This window comes from Chelonoidis abingdonii, chromosome 1 (genome assembly GCF_003597395.2).
Source record: "Chelonoidis abingdonii isolate Lonesome George chromosome 1, CheloAbing_2.0, whole genome shotgun sequence".
NCBI classification, from domain to species: domain Eukaryota; kingdom Metazoa; phylum Chordata; order Testudines; family Testudinidae; genus Chelonoidis; species Chelonoidis abingdonii.
Window position 1 is genome coordinate 15,122,912 of NC_133769.1, and position 23,258 is coordinate 15,146,169.

At 46.1% G+C, this 23,258-nt stretch overlaps 1 protein-coding gene across 1 annotated transcript in view; it reads left to right on the forward strand.

Annotated features, from left to right (window-relative positions):
• Positions 1–18,031, forward strand: part of PROSER2 (proline and serine rich 2) — a 30,578-nt gene extending 12,547 nt beyond the window's left edge. Inside the window, exons 2-4 of the mRNA XM_032798315.2 lie at positions 423–650; positions 15,141–15,393; positions 16,625–18,031. Coding sequence (XP_032654206.1) covers positions 516–650; positions 15,141–15,393; positions 16,625–17,631 — 1,395 coding nt within the window. The 5' untranslated portion in view covers positions 423–515 and the 3' untranslated portion in view covers positions 17,632–18,031. The remainder of the gene's footprint in view (positions 1–422; positions 651–15,140; positions 15,394–16,624) is intronic.
• Positions 18,032–23,258: the final 5,227 nt, after the last annotated feature.

A 23,258-nucleotide genomic window follows, 5' to 3' on the forward strand; every position in this document is an offset into this window, starting at 1 on the left:
CATCTTAATAAAATGTTCCCATCAAGCCCGTTGGCAGTTAAGGGGTTGCACAGAGGTCTCTGAAGGTGTAATAGTTTGGCATGCAGAATCTTATGACCAGTAGTGATGTGTGATAATACTAATAGAAAACCCAGCCTGATTGTCAGATCCCAGACTGAGTTATGTATGGTAGTTATGTAATGTCCACACTGATAAACAGAGCCCATCTGATCCGGAAGTCGCTGAGATGGACCTGTAGCCCCTCCATTCCATGTATTTTAAAGTTGCCTTTTTAGATTAGAAATGCCCTGGTCTCCTGAAAAGCGATTAAAAGACTTTTTCCTGAGTATAGACTTTGAGATCTTCACTGCTTACCCTCTCTGCCCTTCAAATAGTTTAGGTTTGATTTTTAATCTAACACCACAATTCTCTTCTACTTTCAGAGATGAACATGGTGAGCAGCCCCACATAAGGCATTGACCACTTTCTGTGCTGCCTGACCAACTTGCTTTGGAACGATCTTTCTTTGGAGTGGGATGCCTAGACATTTGATGTTGGACTTTTCAGAAATGGCATCTGAAATCTCACCAAAGTGCGGATTTGAGAGCTTTGAAAGAAGTGGGAGCTTGGAGAGTCGAAGCAGCCACTCTAGGTGCAGAAATTTTACCTTGGTAAGTGCTTAATTTAGCTAAGTGACCTAACCTACCTTCGCTTTCTTTGCATCATGTTTTTGAATTTAACAAAAAAAAATGTTAAGCTCAATTGACTGAGTCCTGTGTTACTGACTTTTGATTATAGCGCTGCATAAATTTTAAGGCCGAAAGTAACCATTTTGCTCCTTTAGTCGGCCTTTCTGCCTATGACGCAGGCCATAGCTTGGTGGAATACCTTATTTTATTTCATTCACAAAGCTGGAATAATCAAGACTACGTTGATAGATCAGATCACATTGTAAACTTCCCTGTTCTGTTCACACACATCTTACTGCCACAGATTTGGAATCACAATTGACTCTTCCAGACACAGACAAGTCCTTTGAACAAAAGAAATGGGAGATGTTTACCCTCTTCCTAAAGCAGGGCAGCTTTGAGAATAACCATCAGTAAGGTACTTAGTGCTTGATTGTAGACATCTCCTATGTTCTGTTGCCTATTAGATTAGGCACTTAGTTGCCACTAGCTGCATAAAGGCTCTACTACTCACTCAGACTTAATATAATTTGGTGTGTAATGAATACATCACCATAAACATAGCTGTCTTCACATAGCATGTGTGTGGACATTAAAATGGCGCATGAGTAATCGCTGAGTGTGAGAGACATGAGACGGGTGTCCTCCAATTAGAATGACTCAGACTGTTAACTATTCAAGCATTGTTGCAGGAGGGGTCAGGGAAGGGATGGGGTCCTTTCACACTTGAGTCAATGAGTCATTCATGGGTGGCAGGTATAATAGGCCTGAGGAGGCTAAGCCTTCCTTAAGCCAAGCCCTAGCCCCACCCATGCTGCACCCTCTTCCTCCATGCTGGTGCCCAAGTCGGCAGGAGCTCAGTTCTGCCCCCAGCCGGAGCGGATGCTGAGGCCAGCTGGCTGGTGGCCTGTTGCTGGGGGGGGCGGGGCGGCCTGGTGCTAGGGTGTAGGGGAGGAGAGGTGTGCTGGGCGCTGGGTGCGGCCTGGCGGTTGGGGAGGAGAGGTGTGCTGGGCACTTGGGGCTCCAGCAGATGGGGGGTGGGGGCAGCAGCAGGGCCTTGGTTACAAAGAGTGAGGCCATGTGGTTAGTCTCCCTGAAGGGAGGTCTTGCGTGCCAGCGATGCAGTCACTGCCACTGAGAAGGCAATGACCCAGGCAATGTCTGCATCTCAAAAGCACTGAGCATCCACAACAGCAGGTCTCAGGCTGGGCCCCCAAAATCAGTGGCAGCTCTTGGGAAATGAAACACAACAGGTGTTCATATCGTCACCGGTCTACTCTTCAGTGTCAAGAAGTGACATGGGCCACGTCTTGAACAAACTTCTAAGTGGGCGTCAGCATGCGATATGCTTACATGATAGGGATAGAATCCTCTGCTGTCATGGTGTTTCCTGTATGTAACAAGAGGAGGGGTTTTTTGTACCCAACCCAGCAGGGATAACAAGCTGGGTATTGATGGAGGACTTCCACCAGTGTCATGCACCTCTCAGCTGGCCAAGCTCAGGAAGACATTAGTGCCTTTTCTGTAGCTCGTGCTGTGTAGTTTTGTGTGGCTGTTTTATCCATGTCACATTAGAATTAATCTTTCCTACTGCACAAGTCTCTTAAATGACATCAATAGCAGATAAAGCAGCTAGCAACTTAGGAAAAGTTGCAGCTTCCTGCAGCTCCCATTGTCCGGGAACGGCAAACCACAGCCACTGGGAGCTGTGGGCGGCTGTGCAAATGTAAACAAACTGTCGGGTGGCCTGCCAGCAAATTATCATGATGGGCCGCAGGCTGCTCACCACTGCTGTAAGTGATGCTCTTCCTCCCAGGCAATGCCGATTCCTTTTGTGGCCTTTAAGCAGGGCCGGCTTTAGGAAGTGTGGGGCCCAATTCGAACATTTTTGGCGGGGCCCTGGCAGGGATGACTTTAAAAAAAAAAAAAGCCTTTCATTTCTTAGCAACCAGTTCCCTATAAAAAGTTCTGATTTAAGGGATGTGCCAGTGTAATTTTTTTTTTTTTTTTTTTTTGGTACCAATAGAGTTACCATATGTCTGTATTTTCCCAGGAGGAATTTAAAAAATTTAGCCTGACGTGTCTGGGAAAATACAGCTGTATGTTAACCCTACCTAAAGGTTCTTCTTTTTTAAAAAAGATGGGCCTGAACTAGAAATGAGCTCCGTTTTTTACATGTGTGGGTCCCCGCCACTTCCTGGGGGTGTGCTAGGGTGACCAGATGTCCTGATTTTTTTATAGAGAGAGTCCCGATTTTTGGGTCTCTTTCTTATATAGGATCCTATTACACACACACACACACACACACACCCCCCCCCGCCAACACACACCCCTGTCCCGATTTTTCACTCTTGCTGTCTGGTCACCCTAGGGTGTGCACATGTGAGTCCCAGCTGCTCCCTGCCCCCCTCCATTGAAGCAGGTGTGCAGGGTTACTGCCCTGGGAACTGCAAGGCACCAGTGGACATGGGGCTGGCTGGAGGTAGGATCTGGCTGCAGGCAGGGCAAGGGGTGCAGGGCTGGCTGGAGACGGGGTGTGTGGGGTGGGCAGGCTGGCTTCAGGCAGGGCCGCAGTGGGGTGCGGCAGGGGTTGGCAGGGCTGGAGACAGGAGTGCGGGACTGGCTGGCTTCAGGCAGCGGGTTTTGGCAGGGGTTGGCTGGAGACAGGGCAGGGGGGTACAGGGCTCATGCGGGAAGGGCAGGGGGTGCGGCAAGGGCTGGCTGGAGACAGGGCAGGGGATGCAGACAGGTGGTGCAGCCCACTCTGTATGGTGAGTGCCCCCTCCTCCTCCTCCCTCCCCCACTGGGGTGGCGGCAGCAGCAGCCGCCCGGGGCTCCCCTTCTTCCACCACTCCGGCCCTGTAAATAGCTGAGGGAGCCCTGGGGGAAGCGGCAGGGCTTCCTTGGCTATTTAAAGGACCAGAGTGGCAGAGGCAGCTGGAGCCCTCCCGCTACCCCAGGGCTCTGGGGGCTATTTAAAGGGTCCAGAGCTCCCCTGCTTCTACTGCCCCGGCCCTTTAAATAGCCGCGGGAGCCCTGGGGAAGTGGCAAGGCTCCAGTGGCTATTTAAAGGGCTGGGGCAGTAGAAGCAACAGGAGCCCCGGACTTTTTAAATAGCCCCCAGATCCCCACAGCCCTACCCCAGGGCTCCAGCAGTGGGGCTCTGGTGGCAATTTAAAGGGCTAGGGGCTCCAGCCCCTGCTGGGAGCCCCAGGCCCTTTAAATTGCCCCCTGGGGAAGCTGGACCACCCTGGTACAGTGCACCGGCTCTTGCCCGTATGCAGTACTGGGGCTTGGGCACCAGGCCCTCTGAAGGGTGGGGCCCGATTCAGGGGAATTGGTTGAACTGGCCTAAAGCTGGCCCTGCCTTAAAGAAGTTTAAGTGACTGGCATGTCTTTCCTTCCTCATTGACAAAGTGAGGAAGCAAAGACAAATAGTACTGACCTTATGTGTGGTGGTGGTAAAGATGTAGAGGTTTTTTTTGGGGGGGGGGGGGGAGGGAAAAGAGAAGTACTGACAGCATGCTAGACTTCCTTTATGGTCCATATTCACACATGATCAAAACATTTCATCACTACATCTTAACATCTCTCTACAATTATCAGTCACCCATACCTGTTTTCAGCTGGCATCGCAATCTTTAGATACTACAAGGCAGACAGATCATTAAGTTCTTAGAAACCTTTTAACTTATCTTTTGTCTGCCGGACTTCAGAGGATAAGAAGTGAAAGTTTCGCTTGAGATTGCCCCCTCTCCCCCCCAGCTGGTTACAAGGAAAGGGCCCTCCATATCTCTAGGTATCTAAACTCCATCCAGCTGGCAAGTGCAACCTTTGGATGCAAGATCTCTGTGGAACTCAAACACAAGAAAACAATAGCATGTGCAAACAGTTGAACTAACTCTAGCATATGCTGGCTGCTTGGAGCCAGTCTGGCTGACGTGATAGTTTAAACACAACCGCAAACTGCCTCCACCAGCGCTGCAACTGTGAAACTGTACAACTGCTAGCATTTGGGGGAGAGACTTAAATTCTCCGTCTATACAAGGCCCATGTGTAAGAACCAATTCTTGCCAGCAGTCTATTGTCATTTTAGCATATTAAGTAGAGGAAGGCTTGGAAATGTGGTGCAGCTGTCTACATGTTAATACTTTGATCTAATCCATTTAAATACAATGCATTCTTTAAAGCACAGCATACTCTTTTATGTTGACTAGAAAAAGCTATTTTTAATGGTACCTGTATCCATGCTGTGTGTTTGGAGTGGAATTTGCCTAACCAATAATGGACACTTAAGGGTTAGCATCACTAACCAAAATGTAAGTTTAATTGAAAAGTGATCTCGGCCGTGTCCATTTATTTTAGAACTGTAAAAAGTCACATTCAGGGAAGGAAGTTTTGCACACAGGTCTGAACATGAAAAGTGACATTCTGCCAGCATGTAAACATATCTCCTTGTCTGAGCAAAGGCTGACATTCAGATCAGCTAAAACATTCTCAGCGGAGTGAAAGATGAGTGCGCCTTCTCCATGCATGGAATCACTTGCATGACTCTAAAAAGGTGGGGAAACTAAAATACTCCGTTCTTCTCAATCTCAATTCCTAATCCCATGCTTTAAATGGGACTTCACTTGGGGCAAGGACTCCTGTTCTTGGTCAGCTCTTTTTACACAGCTGATGAAACAAGTGCAGTTAAATCCAGACTGAGCAGTTTAAGGGGATAAAATAGGCCCTGGACTATTTTTCAAGCATCAGTTTATGCATCAGCAGTTTAAGACAAAAAGCAAAGGTTTTGTGAGCTTTTTCAGTACTTTAATTCTCTAATTGTATTCATAGGAGGCAGGTGGAGCCCCAAGTACCCTCCATGTTGAGCCAAAAGAACCCTGGACCAGCCAAAGCCCCAAGCCCTTCCCATGTCCTGCCCAGAGGAGCCCCAGGCTGGCCTCAGCCATGCTGTGCCTCCCCAGATCCCAAGCTGCCCCGGGTAAAAACCTCGTGTCCCAAAGACGTTTTTGATATGCCCCATGAAGGTTTCGAGGTGGCTGAGGAGAGCGGTATTTGTTACTCAGCTTCCTGGATTCAGGAGTCCAGGGACGTTACTAACGAACCTGGTAAGCTTCTTAGCACATACCACCTCCTCAGCCACCCTGGAACCTTCATGGGGCATCATAAAGCAAAAACTCCCTTCCTTCTCCACCCCGCAAACCCTGCAGTGGGGTCCAGAGTAGCGTGGGGGGACGGGGACAGAGCCTCTCTTGGCCTATTATACCTGCTGCCCATTATTGTACTGTTTCTAAATCCAGCTGCGAGTAACTGTAGTCATGTCTAGGTGGGAATAGCGCATCAGACCCAACTGAGAGTGCCAAATCAGGACCAGTTGTTCAAACAGGGCAGTCACAGCCCAAGGCTGGGGTTTTTCCACCTCTTAAGGCAAACCAAACCAGCCAGACAAAATGACTTCGGTTTCACCCCACTGGCTAACCGCAAGTCACACAAGCAATTTCCTTAGACACTCCAGTCTCCCAGTATCACCACCAGTGCCACACGTCCTGGGGATGAATGGTTATGAAAACCAACACCCCAGTAAAAGAAAAAGGTTCTCTCGATCCCAAAGGACCAGCCTCAGACCCAGTCAATATGTTATTAGAGAATATTTAAATAAGGATTACAGAGTTTGGCATTCAGTCATTAGTCATCGGGGGCAACATACAGAGTATGGGGGACGCGGTATTTGGTTATGGGTTAGCATATAGTGCATACAGTCTGTAATGTCCCCAATGCGGGGTGTACAGTGGGTGGGTCAAAGTATAGTAGGGAGCAGTGAGGTACATCGCTCATCTAATGGGTTACACTAGTCATTATTAGAGCAAGCAGGCCGGGTAATGGGGACAGGGTGACCTCACAAGGTGGAATCCAGATCGTGGGTTCAGGACTCAGGGAGTAGTTTAGTAGGGGAGTTTATCACATCAGGTCTTACCCACAAATCATGCTGTTAGCCAATCCTTTAGAATCTAAAGGTTATTCATAAAAGGAAAAAGATAGAGATGAGATAGAACTGGTTAAATGGAATCAATTACATACAGTAATGGCAAAGTTCTTGTTCAGGTTGTAGCAGTAATGATTTTGAACCTCCAGTTCATTCAAAGTCTCTGGAACAATCCCCCGCCGGGATGGGTCATTCAGTCCTTTGTGTGCAGAGCTTCAGTTTCTAGCAAAACGTCCCCAAGAGGTAAGAAGCAGGACTGAAGACAAGATGGAGATGAGGCCTCCGCCTTATATAGGCTTTTCCAGGTGTAAGAACACTCCTTTGTTCTTACTGTGGAAAGTTACAGCAAAATGGAGTCTGCAGTCACATCAGCCAGTTTCTGCACACTCTGTTGAGTCACAGGGTGTAACTGCCTTCTCTCGATGGGTCCATTGTGTAGCTGATGGTCCTTAATGGGCCATCAAGCAGGCTAAGCTGAGCTGACACCAACTTGTCTGGGATCTTTCCCAGTAACACAACATAAGTTTGAAATACAGACAGTATACAGCCAATATTTATAACTTCAACTACAAAAATGATAGACATACAGACAGCATAATCATAACCAGTAACCCATAACCTGGTCTTAGACACCTTATATGACCCCCTTTACATAAGATCTGGTGCCACTACAGAACCTTGGTTGCAAACCATGTTCTATATGGTCCCAGTTTATATCAATAACGTCACCCCGCCCCCACCGCAAACCCTGCAGTGGGGTCCAGAGTAGCATGGGGGGAGGGGGACAGAGCCTCTCCTGGCCTATTATACCCGCTGCCCATTATTGTACTGTTTCTAAATCCAGCTGCGAGTAACTGTAGTCATGTCTAGGTGGGAATAGCGTATCAGTGCAGTAGTGTCACTTACTGAAACCATACAGTGCGTGCTCAAGCATGTCTCGGGTGAGTTGTGCTGGCACTGAATTATGGTATTGAGATTGTCCTAGTGTGTCAAATGCAAGTGAGAGCTACTGAGAGGTGTTCCTTCCTATGCTGATTACCCTGTGTGCTGTTAAATGCCTACTGCTCTTGGGCACTGTGTGTGGCCTTCATACATAAACAAATGCAATGGACCGTATTGTGTCCTGTTAGTTTGGTTCTAGGTTGGGTTAGACTCTTCCAGTTATGCCTGTGTTAGCTGCTATTTTTGGAAATAGGTTTTGACCAAATGCTCACGTTGCTCACCCTCCTGGCACTCAGGGCCTGGGCTCCGTGCCGCCCGCCCACCCAGTGCTCCAGTGCTGGGGGCTCAGCTGCCTGCATGCCTAGCGCTCCAGGCCTGGAGTAGGGGCTGCACTGCCTGCTCACTCACCTGCTGTTCTGGGGCTTGGATTGGGGGCCACGCTGCCCACCCAGCGCTCCAGGGATGGAGCGGGGGGACATTCAGGCAGCCTGGGCCTGGTGGAGGGCAGGGCCCTCTGGGCTCTGGCCGGGGCGGGCCAACCCGGGGCTATCCTCCCCAATCTCATGGTTCACCCACCGCCCATGGCAGACGTGCTACCTAAGTAATGACCAGTGCACTGTGGGATGGCAGCAGGACAAGGACTATTTGCACTGTTGTGCTTTTTCCCCCTGTGGTAGCTGTTGGCACTGCCATCACACAGACTAATGTGGTGGAGGCTTCCTTGCTCGGAACAAACCAGCTCTAATCAGGAATGCACGGCTGCCTCTGGCACTGGGTAGTGAGCAGCTGCATTCCTCCCCATTCCTATTCTTGCATCAGATTGGCATGTATGGTATTGCTTTGAACAATCTCAGGCCTTCCCTCTGCACAAGTACCCACTTAACCTTATCTGCACCCGAGCTCCTCTAACTTCTCCATTAAACCAAGGAGGTTACACAGCAGTAAGGTTTTAGAAATTAAGGGTGTTAGTCAGGAATTGCAGATTTGAGTCTACTACAACTATTCCCTTGTTCATATGAATTTACAGTGGGCTGATCCCAACAAAACCCCATTAACTCTTAACTCCACCCTGCTGAATGTAGGGAGTATGTTACACAAGATTAAGTGAAAATATAGTGTCATTACAAGACCAGTCTATTGAGATGATCCTCAATCACTGAATTTTTCCAGTGTTTCTGTTTATAAAATACCTGTCTATGGCCCTATATGTAGAATGAGAATCTCTTCACACAATCATACATGCAAGTAACTAATTCTACTAAGAGTTAATGCTAAGCAATAAAAATGAAAATAAGAGGTGCTTCAGAACAAGAATGATTAAAGCCTCTATATTAAAGGGCCAGTAGATCACACCTTTACTACCCAGTTTAAAACACAGGGGTTGCACAAGTCACTGTGGGCCTTCTTTGACCTCCAAAACCCTTAGTTACTGACACCAGAAAAGACCAAACATTGAGTCTTTCAGATCCAATACGGTGATTGCAGGGATGGCTTTCAACATTGTTACTTAAGTGTACTTAAATTTTGAACAGAAATCGAACACAAATACAGAATTTTACACACGCACGCAATCCATTAATAGCACTAAACTTTACTTTCTTAAACTTACAATGTAGCAAATTCCAGATTTAATAAAATCCTTGATATGCAATACCGGATCCATGGCTGTAATATATTATCCAGTCCCTAATATTAAACTAACTTTTCTAGAAGAGAATTTGCTCGCTGGAACACAAACTTTTTCCTTTACAAAAAATATTCCAGTAGTGCGTACACTGCTCATGCCAGACAGGGCAAATGTGCATTAAGTTCTAATATATTAGATGCCAACTGAACATACCCAGCTTTTTTCGCTTATAGTCCAGATTTCTTCCCTCACAGGCAACAGCTTTAAGACTCTAAATATTTCAGTTTTCAAAGTTCAGCTGTTCTTTGACAGTAGCTTTTTCTTAGAGCAAGAAAACCCACTTCCTCCCACCATCCCCCTCTGCTTTCCAGTATCACAAGATGTTGCAGGGATTCTACTTAAACTTTCCAAAAACAAATTATTTTTCAGGCAGCAAGAGAACCTGGAAAATAAGCCCCAAAAAAGGTAACTGTTTCCACATATGGACTATGTGAAAATAGCGTTAAAATGGAAACAGGTTTTGTAACCTTAGTTCTAGTTGGCATGCCAGCACCTACTGTAATAAAATTCCTCCCCTTTTTCTGAAGCTTTCAGTATAATTTGAAGAATGCAGAAGAGCATTTTGTAAGACAGCCGTGCTCTTAGAGCAGTGATCGCTTGTAATTCCTCAAATTACACCATGGAAGTACAAAGACAGCTAATGTAAGCAATAACCACTCTCAAGCTGTCACTGCTCTGAGAGCATTGTTGTTCCACAGTAGACATACACATATTATCACCGTAGTATCTGAGCAGCTTGAACACCAATGGATTTATTCTCATGATACCTCTGCGGCAGGGAAATATCCCCATTTTACAGATAGGGAAACTTGAGGCATAGTGTGCCTATGGCAGGGCTGGAATCTGGACTTTAAGGGTCTCCTGAACCCCATCTCAGTACCCTGACCAAAAGACCATTGTTCCTCCGTAGCTGCTTTCTCATCACTCCCATAAGAGACTGACTACTTGGGTGACCATTGCAGAGGGAAGAAACTAATGGCTGTGAACATAGGCTTGTCCCTGACGATACTGGGGGAGGCACAATGTGAAGGGAGGGCCATGTGACTGCTCCACCTGTTGCCTCTGGGTGGCACCTTCTAGCCCCATCTCCCTGGGCCAGGGCAGCCAGTCCTGCTGGGAGGCTGGGGCCACAGGACCGGGAGCATGTGCCGCTGGGCTAGCTTGCCTCGGCCCGACTCACAGCATCAGTGTCTCTGGAGTTCCCACGCACTCGTGGACACCGCAGCAGGGGGAGAGGCATGGGCAAGGCTCCTGCCTCCAGCTGAACAGAGGGACCTTGCTCCCAGCGCCTTCCCCAGTGATGCTCCCACCCTGGGCCTGGCCCAGGGCTGCTGCTGGGCCCCTCTGTCCTCCTCCTGCTGCACCTCTCTCCCCCTCCCCCAGCACTTCCAGCTCCCTGGGCCTGTGTAGCCGGGCCGGGGTGGAGCTGCTTCTCACACTGGCTCACTGTGCTTAGTACCACTCACTGAGAGCCGGTAGCTAGGTTGACAGAAGAACTGTCTACAGTGGGGATTAGATTAGTTTAACCAGGTCACTCAGGGTGTGGAATTTTCATACCCCTGAGCTATGTAGTTGAGTTGTCTTAACATTTTAGTGTGGACCTGGCCTCTGTCAAAAACAAACCTATGTTCATATGCTAAGGCCTCAATCCTGCATTGCAGAGTGAACATACTGCACAGTGAGGGCTATTTCTCTGTTCAGTTACCCCCCACCACCACCACGAGGTATTTCAGCTCAGATTTGAGGAGAGAGGATTTTGTTATTAAATGGGAGACTTTTTTTTCTATTTTATTTTAAACTGTAGCTGAAAAATTTTGCTTAAACTTTAAAACCCAATCCTGCCATAAAGCAGAAATCACCCTCTGAAAACTTGAGCCCAAGAAATCAGTGCTTTAGACAAGCAACTAAAAATGGGGCTAGGATGGAAACACTTAACTACAGTGTGATGCTGGCAGGCCACGTGCCAACTCTTGCCAAGGTTGTGGGCAGGGCCTGTGCAACCATTTAGGCAACCTAGGCGGTCACCTAGGGTGCTGGGATTTGGGGGGCACCATTTTCTTCAGCAGTGACCACGGCGGCCGGATCTTTGGCTGCCCTGGTCACCGTCAGCATTTAGACGGAGGGAGCTGGGTCAGGGGAGCACGGGGAGGGCCGCTTGCAGCAAGTAAGGAGGGGGCGGCATGCAGAGGAACTCCCTGCCCCAGCTCACCCCTGCCCTGCCTCGCCTCCTCCCCAAGCACGCCCTGGCTGCTTCACTTCTTCCGCTTCCCAGGCTTGCGGCACCTAAGCTGATTGGCGCCGCAAGCCTGGGAGGCGGGAGAAGTGAAGCAGCCACAGTGTGCTCGGGGAGGAGGTGGGAGAAGTGAAGCAGCGATGGGGTGCTTGTGTGCGGAGCAGGGGTGAGCTGGGATGGGGGGTGCCTCAAGGCAGAAGGTGGGGAACTGCTGCAGGGGGGGGGGGCACCTCAGGGCGGGGATGCGGGGGGAGGGTGCACAAGGTGGAAGTTTTGCCTAGGGCGCAAAACATCCTTGCACCGGCCCTGGTTGTGGGCATTAGCAAAGAACTGACAAACTCATTGCTGGAGACCAGATCAGTTCACTTGTGTTAGAGTTGCTCAATAGGAATTAGTCTTAAGAATGTGTTTAGACTCTAATTCATGCAGCAATTTACAAACAGTCTACAATCTTATTCATGATTGTATTCCATGCTATAAGGAAATATGTAAGTTTTTTGCTTTATAACTTGTTGAAAATGTCTGCTCTGAACTTATGAACTCAGATAGGAAGTGTATGGGGTTGGGTTTTTGCACCTTCCATCCAGAAGAAATAGCAAAATCAGATGGGCCATCAAGGAACATCACAATACAAAGGATTGGTTAATGGCCCTGTCACACCTTGGAAATGCTGTGTGCAAAGAAGCTCATTCTTTATGGACTTGAAAGCTGAATGAAGGCAATAAAACAAAGACATAGGAAAATTTGTCCTTCTCTTTGCTGTTTGAACTGTCACAGGGCCAGAGACCCCAAACTAAAGCCAGAGATCCCCAGGGGTCATCTCCTTGGTCTGCCTTGAAAGATACTTTTGAATTGACAGATTACTACAAGTCTGTCACTCTTAGGAGTTAGCAAACATACAGTGAGTTGCATGCTTTAACCTGTAAAGATTTATTAACTATGAAAAATAAATGTTTTCTTTAGATAGCTTATTATAGGTTTGGCTACAGGTATTATCTTTGGTGTAAGATCTAGCATAGGTGCCAACTTCCCCTCTTTCCTGTGGGTGCTTGACCCCCTTGTCCCCATTCCAACCCCTTCCCCCAAAGTCTCTGCCTCCTCCCCTGAGCACGCCAGGTTCCTGCTCCTCCCACTCCCTCCGAGAGCTTGCTAATGTTGCCAAACAGCTGTTTGGTAGTGGCTGGGCAGGAAATGCTGGGAGGTGGGTGGAGGAGTGGGGAATGGTGCACTCAGGGTAGGAGGTTGGGTGGGGGGAGCTTGGCTGCCAGTGGGTGCAGAGCACTCACTAATTTTTCCCCATGGATGCTCCAGCCTTGGAGCGCCCATGGAGTTGGCACCTATGAGATCTAGGGTACCACTTGATCTGGAGTAAGTGACTGGTGTCTTGGAACTAGAAGCGGCCTGAATATGGCATACATTTCTTGGTGTAAGTTACCATTTATAACTAAGTCCAGCTTGCCTGGGTGGCAAAATAGACTGGAGAGTATAAGGGGACTGTCTGTGACACCCTGGTAAGACTGTTGTAGTGATCCAGGAGTTCATGTTTGTTACTGGCTTAGTGAAATCTAATTATAGAACATACTGCCAGTTTGGTGCTTGCCCTCTTTTTGAGCACCCGGAGGTAGGTACTCACGGTTGTGAGCCACTCCAGACAGCATGACACACAGCAGTTGCTGTCACTAGATCAATTCACCCTGTCTGTCAGGAGTGAACGTCAGGTTACACAATTAATGTGTGGTGTATGGGTGCCAGAACCACAGTGCTTTGTTCATACCCATCTGACAACCTTTACTCTGCCACCAATACATCTGGCTCTCGGGGAGTGCATCAACATCACACATTTCTTGTGTTAGCAGAAATGACCCAAGACATCTCTTCTATTTATTAGAAAACTTCCAGAGATTGTAGCTCAACCAATACCAACCAGACTGGTTTACAAGTGGGAGTTTTGCTCTGAAGACCCAAAGATGTTCTTCAAAGCTGAAATGTAAAGCGCGGGGCAGGGGGGGGAGTTCCATTGGCTGCTTGGGATTATAAAGCTAATTGTGAGCCCTAAAGCATTTACCTTCACACCCACATGGTGGTTATTTAAATTGCTGAGTGCTTAAGTCTGACTCCCAGTCACCTAGTGCTTTTCATCTATAGTGTTCTGCGAAGGTAGGTCAGCAGCATTGTCCCCATTTTAATGACTGGAGCACAGAGGCAAAAGCTTTGCCTGCACCACGATCTTAACCACTGATATATCTGCACCAGTGCACACTTGTGTCAAACACTTCTTCACCCCAGCACAGCTTACTCTGGTTTGACACGAGTTACATTGCCTTGGTGTGAACTGCTTTTCCTCTAGGGTTTTGCACTAGTAGAGCTACAGATGTCCGGCTTGTCAGGCCAGGCAACAAGCTAAAAGCAGAGATGGAAAAAGAAATTGTATCTTGACTCTCTGCCTGGTTCCCTGTTTGCAGCCAGCAGCTGTTAGTCGAGAGCTGTGAATCAGAAGACTAACCTGATCCCAATAACGCTTCTATGAGCAGCAATGCTTGAACCCTTCTCACACTCCTACCTCATGGGGAAGCACTCTCTTTTCCACAAGTAGAAGGATGACGAATAGTGACTACTAAGGAGTGTTTGAGATAATAGGCACAGGAAAGACATTTCTCAACAGCTTTGCAGACTGTGTGTGCAAAGCACCTGTTCTAGTAGCAATGAGAGGCAAGTGGCTGTTGGCTTCGTTTTCTAGATTACACATCTCTCACGCAGTGTGCAACCATGAGAATGACTAAGTGACTTCTTGAATCATCCAGGCTATTTTCCCCACTCATGCAGGATTATTCCCTACTGGACAAAACCTGCTTTGCTGGTCCCTCTACTGTCAGGAAGCATTTCCTGATATTTATTCTAAATTTCCCTATTTCTTTAAAAAAAAAAAAAATATATCTATCTATCTATCTATCTATATATCTATATCCCCTTCATCCCTGTTATTAACAATTTGTAGACAGTTGGTTTATCAAGGGTGTGTCTCTGCACATCGCTGTACCCCAATCTTCTTGTTTTCCCCCAACCCAATACAGTGACAAAAATGACTATTTTGGAAGCCCAATATGACATGAAAAAGGGGCAGGTACTTAGCTCTTCTGAAAATTAGGCACTTTAGTCTGTCTTGCATCAGACACTCAAGCACTGAACATTTGTGAAGACACAAGCCTATACTCTGTAGTATCCATTCTCAACCAGAGCAAGTGAGATTTATTTTTTTAATATGCTCTGCTAAAATAGGGTATAACAACAGTGGCTATGTCATCCTTTGTTTTTAATAATTTTGAAGTTCTGTCAAAAAAGCAAAAACTTTCCAGTCAAGACTTATGCTCTATCAACCCATACCACCTAAATATACTCATGGTGTTTGTTATAGCTATTTAGACTTTTTTTTTCCCCCTTTAGTATGTCAGTTTATTCAGGTTGGAAGTTTCTGATAAGATAGTAATCGTTAGGATCGTGCTCATTTTCTTTAAAACAGGTGCTGCATTTGTGTTCTATTATTCACAGTTAGCCAGTCTTTGCAAAATCCTAGACAATTAACATTATTTGTTGTCTTCACTTTAAGACTCTTTTCTCTAACTGCAGGATGATGAAAGTCTCCAATACCTAACCCATGAGGAGAAGGATGTTCTCCTGTTTTTTGAAGAAACTATTGATTCTTTAGAAGACGACTTGGAAGAACAGGTCCTACGTGACAGCAGTATCCACTGTCACTCCCCAAGATCAACGGATGAAAATGCTTCCAGCCATTCGGAATCTGAAGAGATCATTGACTTGGTGCAATCAGCCCCTGAGAACAGTGATCACAAGCGTACTCCGAACAGAGAAGTAGCACCAGGTAAAGTGTGACAGCTTCTAGTGTATGTACATTGAAGCAAATCTGTTACTCAGGATACAGAAGTTCTAAGACATACCTCTTGTTCTGAATTTGTTGAATCATACTTTTTAAAAGCAGATTTTTCACCATGGCCCTCCCTGTTGTAGGGGAAGTTTGGTGTGCCAGTACCAACCAAGGTGACTCATGGAGTGCAACATGCAGGGTCCCGTGCCCCCTAGATTGCTTGGTCACATGGTGCAGCCTGGCCTTCCTTCCTGGGAGGTAGCTGAGCCAGCAGGAGAGACAGAGGCAGGAGAATCAGCTGGAAGCTGCAGGGCAGGGCCTCTGCTTTCCAGGAGGAGGGAGTGGCACACTATATTCCAAGGGGCGGGGGGGGGGGGGGGGCTCGAGCTGTTCTGGGGTTGTGTCCCCCTACCCCTACCCTCCGCAGGCACAGGTTGTATCCGAGTACCACCCATGTGGCTTAGTAGCTCCACATTATTAGTTTCCTTAATTTAGTTGTTCGGGTGCTGAATTATGACTATCATTCCTCTCTTGTGGCGCGCCCCCCCAAAAAAACACCAGGGCACTAACAAAATAAAAATGTAATGAAGCTGCTTCAATGAGCAATAGGAGTGAAATGCATGTATACATGCATGTATGAAATGCATGTATACATGAACAAATGTATACTTGTTCATGCACCTGTTCCTTTATTCACCTCTAGCCCACACTTCAGTGGACAGCCATCTTGTAAATCGATGGTAGTGGAGCCACCGTGAGGGCTTAGAGGAACGTGGTGGGGTTTGGTCAGTGAAGCCACATGGGTGGGTGGTGCCCATGGAGCGTGGCCTCCTGATCCCTACACACAGCCAGTTTCTCCAGACTTCCTGCAGAAGAGGAAGACTTGCCCATTAGCAAATGCGCTACTTGGGTTTTAAACATGTTTCTTTCCCCACTGGTCACAGTAACCAAGAAAGGGCACAAACGCAAGAAATAAAGGAGAAGGCTGCTGATATGGGAATAATGGATTAGCAGAAGGAAGGATTGTATCAAACCCATCAGAGACAGTGTCTAAGCAGAGGCGTTAGTTTGTTGCCGGAGGAGACATTAAGAAGTTGGAATTTGAGTAGCTTATTCAAGTGAAAAGTTGGGGGCAAGGGGCGTTGTGGTGGGAGAGGCCAATGCTAGTGAAAGGAAGCCTTTGTGTTCTACTCTGTGCCGGGACCTAATGAGATTCCATTTGTTTAAGTGTCAGAGGCTGCCAGGAGAACAGATGGTCCTAAGCCAGAGGGCAATGAGCTCCCTGAGAAGATTCCACCTCCCGATGTTCCCCCAAGCTACCCTTCAGCTCCTCCATTGATGAGCGATGAGAAAGTTCTTGCTCCATGCCCTGTGCAGCACCCCAAGCTTCATCATGCCATCCCTACTCCACTTATCTTGGCTCAGAAAATGTCCAAGAAGCAAGATGAGACAAGGACATGCTCTCCCACTTCCCCCAAGGAGGGGATGCCTGTGGAGAGGAGAAAAGCCTCAGTGCAAAACGGAGACTGTTTCCCAGCCCTTAAGCACCCTCCGCTGCCTGCACCCAAGTCCTACCGGTTTCCAAGTAATATCAACATAACCAGTGCAGGTGGGAAGGAATTCAACCAAACTATCTCTAAGGCAGCAGTCAATGTGCAGGTGCGCAAGGCCCAGGTACTGGCTAACATGAATGGAGCAGCCTTTGGGACAGCTGAAATAGAAGAGAAGTGGCAGAAGAATGAGGTCTTGGTTCGCAGCAGAAGCTCCTCCTTAAGAGATCTAACTTCTGAGCAAACCCGATACGATGCTCTGACGAAACTAGGCCTGGCAAAGGGAAGGCCAAGTCTAGTCCAAAAATATCATGCCCCAAACACACAGAAGATACAGGACTTGCAGGAAGAACAGGGAGAGACTGTTCCTAATGGGCATCAAAATATCCACGCAACCTTAAAATGCGATCCCAGCCCTTTCCTTCCTATGGGCAAGACCGTGAAGATCAAACTAGACACAGCTCTCACCAGGGACAAGGTTGCTCGACAGAATGTTGCCAAAAGCTTTTATGACCATGGGCAGCCTGACTTAAATCTGGAGATGAGAAAGAGGTCAGGCTCCCTGCCTAGACCTTCAGGATTTCGACCCCAGGGGATAACAGTACAGTTTTCCGGCCGAGGTTCAACGGAAGAAGCCAGGAAAGAGGCTCTTCGGAAACTGGGGCTGCTGAAAGAGACGATGTGAAAATCTGACAGGACCATCCTGACACCTGGGGGCAAGCGAATGGATTGGCTTTGTGTTTGGAGCAGTCAAACAGGAACAGGTTTAAAAGGAAACTGGGAGAACAAGGGGCAGTTCTCTGCTGCTGCAACCCCAGTAGGTACTAAATATTGTACATTTGCAGGGACTTGCTGTCTTCATACCAAGAGTGGCACCCCAGAGAGTCTGCAGTAGGTTCACCACTACATCCCACCAAATTACCCATCTGATGTTCAGTGACTTGTGCAGACTTTATCTTTCTGAAGCCCTGGCTGTAGCAGAGGGCATTGCATTAATGAAGTGTTCTGTGCAGTATTTTTTTTATTGTATGTAGATGACAAATCAAATGGAGGATTTTCCTTATGTTGTGCCATTCTGAAGCCAAAAAAGAATTCCCTGTATGATATAACTGAAGTCTTCGACCTAGCTCTCAAAATTCCATGACTTTTCTTTATGATATTTTTATTACCCAGCTCTACCCTCATCGATACATAACAGGTGTTGGAATCTTCCTTCTCACTCTGCCCAAAATCTCAGCTCAAGCTCCGTACAGAGGGTGGTTTCCCATTTGGCCTTCTCTTGGACATAGGAGCCCAGGCTTGGAGTGGGTAACTGAACTGTTCTGCCACTTAATTTGAATGTCACCTCTCCTCCTAAGCAGTTGCTTCTTGAGCATGTAGTGATCTACTGGGTGTACAGTGAAAGGCACGAGCTAGCTCTCAAGGATGCATGCAGTGTGTTCATAGTGTTCCTCTGACAACCAAAGAGTAACTTGACAATCAGGAAGCTAAACCTTTATATACCAGAAATGATGACCAGAGAAGCCATAGGAACAAGTTAACTTTGTACTCAGAGCCTTCCGTTTAATGTCTTATTTTAAACAAGAGTTCAGTGGAGGAAACCTCATTGTTCTGAAACAGTAGTTCTGCTCCACTGAGGAGCTGTGACTCAGTACTGTTGTTTTTATTAACTGACCACTTTTTTTTTTTTTTTCCTGAGTCTTTCCTGTGCTCATCCTTAGTGTGTTGAGATCCCTAATAATTCCCAATTCGGAGAGAGACCTTTCTTAGCAAAAATCAGCCTATTCTGTTAATGCATCACCAAAGTTATAATCAGAATCCTTGTACATTAAACAGAATTAAAGGCACTTGTATTTACCAACACATGGAGACTTCCAAAACTCTGTCCAGTTGCCACTTTCCTGTGCCCAGCAGACAGAGTTTAAAGGCAGGTGAAAAGATTGATTTTTAAATGTTAGAAGGGATTTATGTCCCATATGGCAAAGTTACTCTTCCTAAACAAAATACCAGTAACTCATTTTCTCCTTCCATACGTATCCCAAAATACTTTAAGAATAGAAGCTAGTTTGGAATCTAATAACAAAATATCTGTCTCTATTTACTCATCTTTATTTTTGTACATTTGTAAGAGGCCCAAAACTTTTAATTTCTCCTAAAGGGGAAGATAAACCCATTCTCCCGCTCACACATACTTTTATGTAGCCTGTAGCATTTTTTTCCTGTGTGTGTTGTGTTGTTTTGTTTTTTTTAAATGGCTGAGTTATAAATCTTGGAAAATAAGAGGAGTGGTTACAACAGAGACTAACACACCCTCTATTATAAAAGTTCTGACAACTGTGATAAATGTTTCTGTATTTCCTTGATAGAAAGTGTTGCCTAAAACTTTAAGTAGAATTTATAAATGAAGCTTTTGTGAAGGAAAATCTTTTCAGAATCGTTTACCTGCCTCATAAGTTATAAAATCCTTTTTTTAAAAATTAGTATTTAATCAGTTTTTATAATTGTATTTGTTGTGGAATCTGGCTAGTGTTATTATTTAAATAAGGGATTATTTCTTTAGACTTTTTTAATACTTTGATGTGAAAGATCATGTTCCCTGTTGTAACAGATGTATGTAAGTAATTTTGAAATAATCAAGCAAAGCTAAGGCATGTGGTTAGTTCAATACATGACTAGATCCACTGAAGCAAACGACTAGTTACGTGCTGAAAGTTCAGCATGTATTTAAGTGCTTTGCAGGATCTGAGAATCTGGTCCCAATTCAAGATGGTATTTAAGCATGTGCTTGGGACTTAAGTGCTTAAGTGCTGTCCTGAATATGAGCCTAAGTGAGGGTAATGCATTAAACCTATAATCTTAACCATTTTTTATTTCAAATACTTATTTTTCTACAAGCAAATCAAATTTTAAGTGTTCCACAGTGTTTATGCATCAAACTTCTGAATCCTAGTAAAGAAACACTACAAATGCCAAATCTGTATAAACTATCTTCACATTTCTCTCAACAGTAACAAGTATTGATCTTGTGCTTAAATTTTTTTTACAGGTGAGATCACCCTCTTAACAATTTAAAAAAGCATTTTGTTTTATCCAAGTATTTCTGAGTGAAGCTGAATTTCAGTAGATTAGTAAAATCATAACATTTAAAAGTGAATAAGGTTTTCAATATCTTGAAGGTATGAGATCCCAAAATCTTGTTACCTTGTCCTTTCATTCTTCAGTTAGGGTTGAATCCTCAGCTGGTATGAATTAGCATAATTCTAAAAATACACGAGCTGAGGGTGTGTGGGCCAGTGTATTTATTTTGGTATGCTGACATACCCATTACCCATGGATAAAACCTCTCCAGTGTGCCTAAAACTGTAGAAAGTAAAGCCATGTACTATGTGAAGTTATTATAGCTGCTAATGAAATAACTTGTATGTTAATGCAAACTATGTTGTGTATCATGTTACTGTGTATGTAAATGTTGGGGTTTTATTTTAAGGTGGTAGTTTGTCTTACATAAATATATGTTCTGAAAACCATAATGAATCAGCAGATTAAACTAACCAGGATAAAACCCAATGACCAGTAGTGGATGGAAAGTGGATTTTTTTTTTTTTTTTTTCTTTCAAACTCTTCATCTAGCAGTACCTGACTCCTTTCTTTCTAAGGCCACATCTATACGACGTGCCATTTCGGCGAGCTAAAATCGAAAGCTCGGGGTTCGATATATCGCGTCTCGTCTAGATGGGGATATATCGAACCCAGAGCGCGCTTACATCGATTCCGGAACTCCACCAAAACAAACGGAGTTCCGGATTCGACATGGCGAGCCGCGCACATCGATCCCGCGCGGTGAAGACGGGTGAGTAACTCGATTTTAGATATTCGATTTCAGCTACGCTATTCTCGTAGCTGAAATTGCGTATCTAAAATCGATTTTCACGCGTCGTGTAGATGGGGCCTAAGATGAAATGACTGAGGCCATGTCTATCCTACAGAGGCTACAATGCCACAGCTCCAGCACTGCAGCTTTGCCACCTGTGCTGGAGGTGCATCCTAAAGCAATGGAAGGGGATTTCTTTGTCACTGAAGCTAATCCATCTCTCCATGTGGTGGTAGTTAGGTTGACAGAGGAATTCTTCTGTTGACTTAGCTGTAACTACCACAGGGGTAAGGAGCTAGGTTGATCTAAATTTTAAGTGCAGTGGGGGACACGTGGAGGGGCCTCCAGGATCATGTGCCCCCCTGACCCCCAGATTTGCTGCTTGGCTTGTACTGAGCATGGGGCTGAAGCCAGCTGCCCTCACTATGCCACCCCACAATCAGCAGGCACGGGTCATGTCCTTAAACTGCTGACATGAATTAAGCCTTCCCTGTCTCATCCCAATTCTAGTACTCAGAGATCCACAAATGTTAAGAAAACAGTGCTGTGCATTCAAAATCTAGCACTCATTTCATAAGGAGATATTTGCATCCTTGCCTTTGGGGTAATATCCTTTGGGTTGGACCAGCACCCTTTGTGTATTGTAATGAGCAAGCAGAAGTCCTCGCCTGTTCCCCACCACTCTATTGTAATAACTTCCTAAAGAGGGGTGTTCAGTTTATTTCCTGTCTAAACTCGCAACGTCTCCATTCTGCAGGGTTGTGCTGCCTGTATTGTAGGAAGCAAGCATTACCCTGGAGGCGTACACCTAGAAGAGGGCATCTTCATTTTTCTCCCCATGCAGGGCAGAGTTCCTGTACAGAAGATTTGTCCAGTAATATGCTCAGCGTTCTTCCTAGTTGCAGGTTGTTGAGTGTTTGGTTTTTTTTTTTTAACTGCTTCTCTTCCCTTTCACTTGGATACTTGTATCTCGATTAAATGCAGGAATGAGAATTTTCTGACAGGAAAACCTTAAAGTTGTATGTCCAGCCCAGGTTCGTGTCTCTGTGGTTGAATAAAAGGGTTAAACTCAACTTCTTTAAAAAATTAGATTCTATTTGTGTTGTAGTTGAAAGCTGAAGCTTTTGATTTTAAACTGCTTTTCAGATTGATGCCATCACCAAGAATGTCAAATATGGGTGCTTAAAGTGAGTCCCCCAACTCTGTGTTTAGATGCCTAAACCAGTTGTTTCATTTGCACACGTGCCATGTATTGGCCACTCACAGAGGGTGACCGGACAGCAAGTGTGAAAAATCAGGACAGGAAGTGGGGGGTTAATAGAAGCCTATATAAGGAAAAGCCCTAAGTATCAGGACTGTCCCTATAAAATCATGACATCTGGTCACCCTACACTCACATCAAAGCTCGTGGGAGCTGCTGGTTTACAGTACAACTGAAAATCAGGCCACTAACTTGGGTGCTTCAGTCTATGCAGAGTGGCTGATGCATTTATTTTGGCCTTGACATTTTAATTTTATGGTTATAGGGACCTATTGAAAATTGCAGGCTGTGCACCAAGTGTCTGTCTTAAAGGGGCTAATCCAGCGGCACAGCTGCAGCTGTGCTGCTGTACTGAGGCCCTCACTGCAGCGACAGAAAGTGTTCTTCTGGCACTGCAGTAAATCCACCTCTCCAAGAGGCAGTAGGGTGGTAGAAGAGTTCTTCTGTCAACTGTGCAATCTCTACAGTGGTGCTTAGTTTGACTTACCTGTCTCTCAGGATGTGAGGCTTTTCAAACCCCTGAGCAAGGGAGCTAGGTTGACTAAGTTTTAAGATGTAAACCTGGCCTCCCTTATGCTTTACGGCCTGGTCTGCACACAGGTTTTGTACAAGTATAACTATTTTGGTTAGGGGTGGTTCTTCTCCCCCCTCCCTCCCCCCCTTAAAGCTACACTGGTACAACCCCTAGAGTGGAGGCAATTATACTAGTATAAAGATGCTCATAGCAGCTTCTTCCGGAATGGGAATAGCTATACTGCTATAAGCTTCCTTACAGTGGTACAACTTCAGCTATGTCACCATACGAAAGTCCCCCTTTACGCTCCAGCAGCATAATGGGGGGTTTATAGCTGCCATAAGTTTAATTCAGGCGATGTCTAGGAGCGGTGCCAGGGTTTTTGGCGCCCTAGGCGCAGGGCCAGCTCGCCGGTCCCGCAGCTCCGGTGGACCTGCCGCAGGCGTGCCTGCGGATGCTCCACCGGAGCTGTGGGACCAGCGCACCCTCCACAGGAAATATTTTAAATCAGAACTTTATTTTTGTGTTGAGTACTAGCCTGTCTCAGTCTTAGAGTAAGAGAACTACCTCCCTTTCCCAGCACAGTTGTACTGTATCTAATTCACTATGGTCACAGAGTTCTGTGGGCACTGAAAGTTGAGAGAGATTCCTACCTTAATTTTCAAC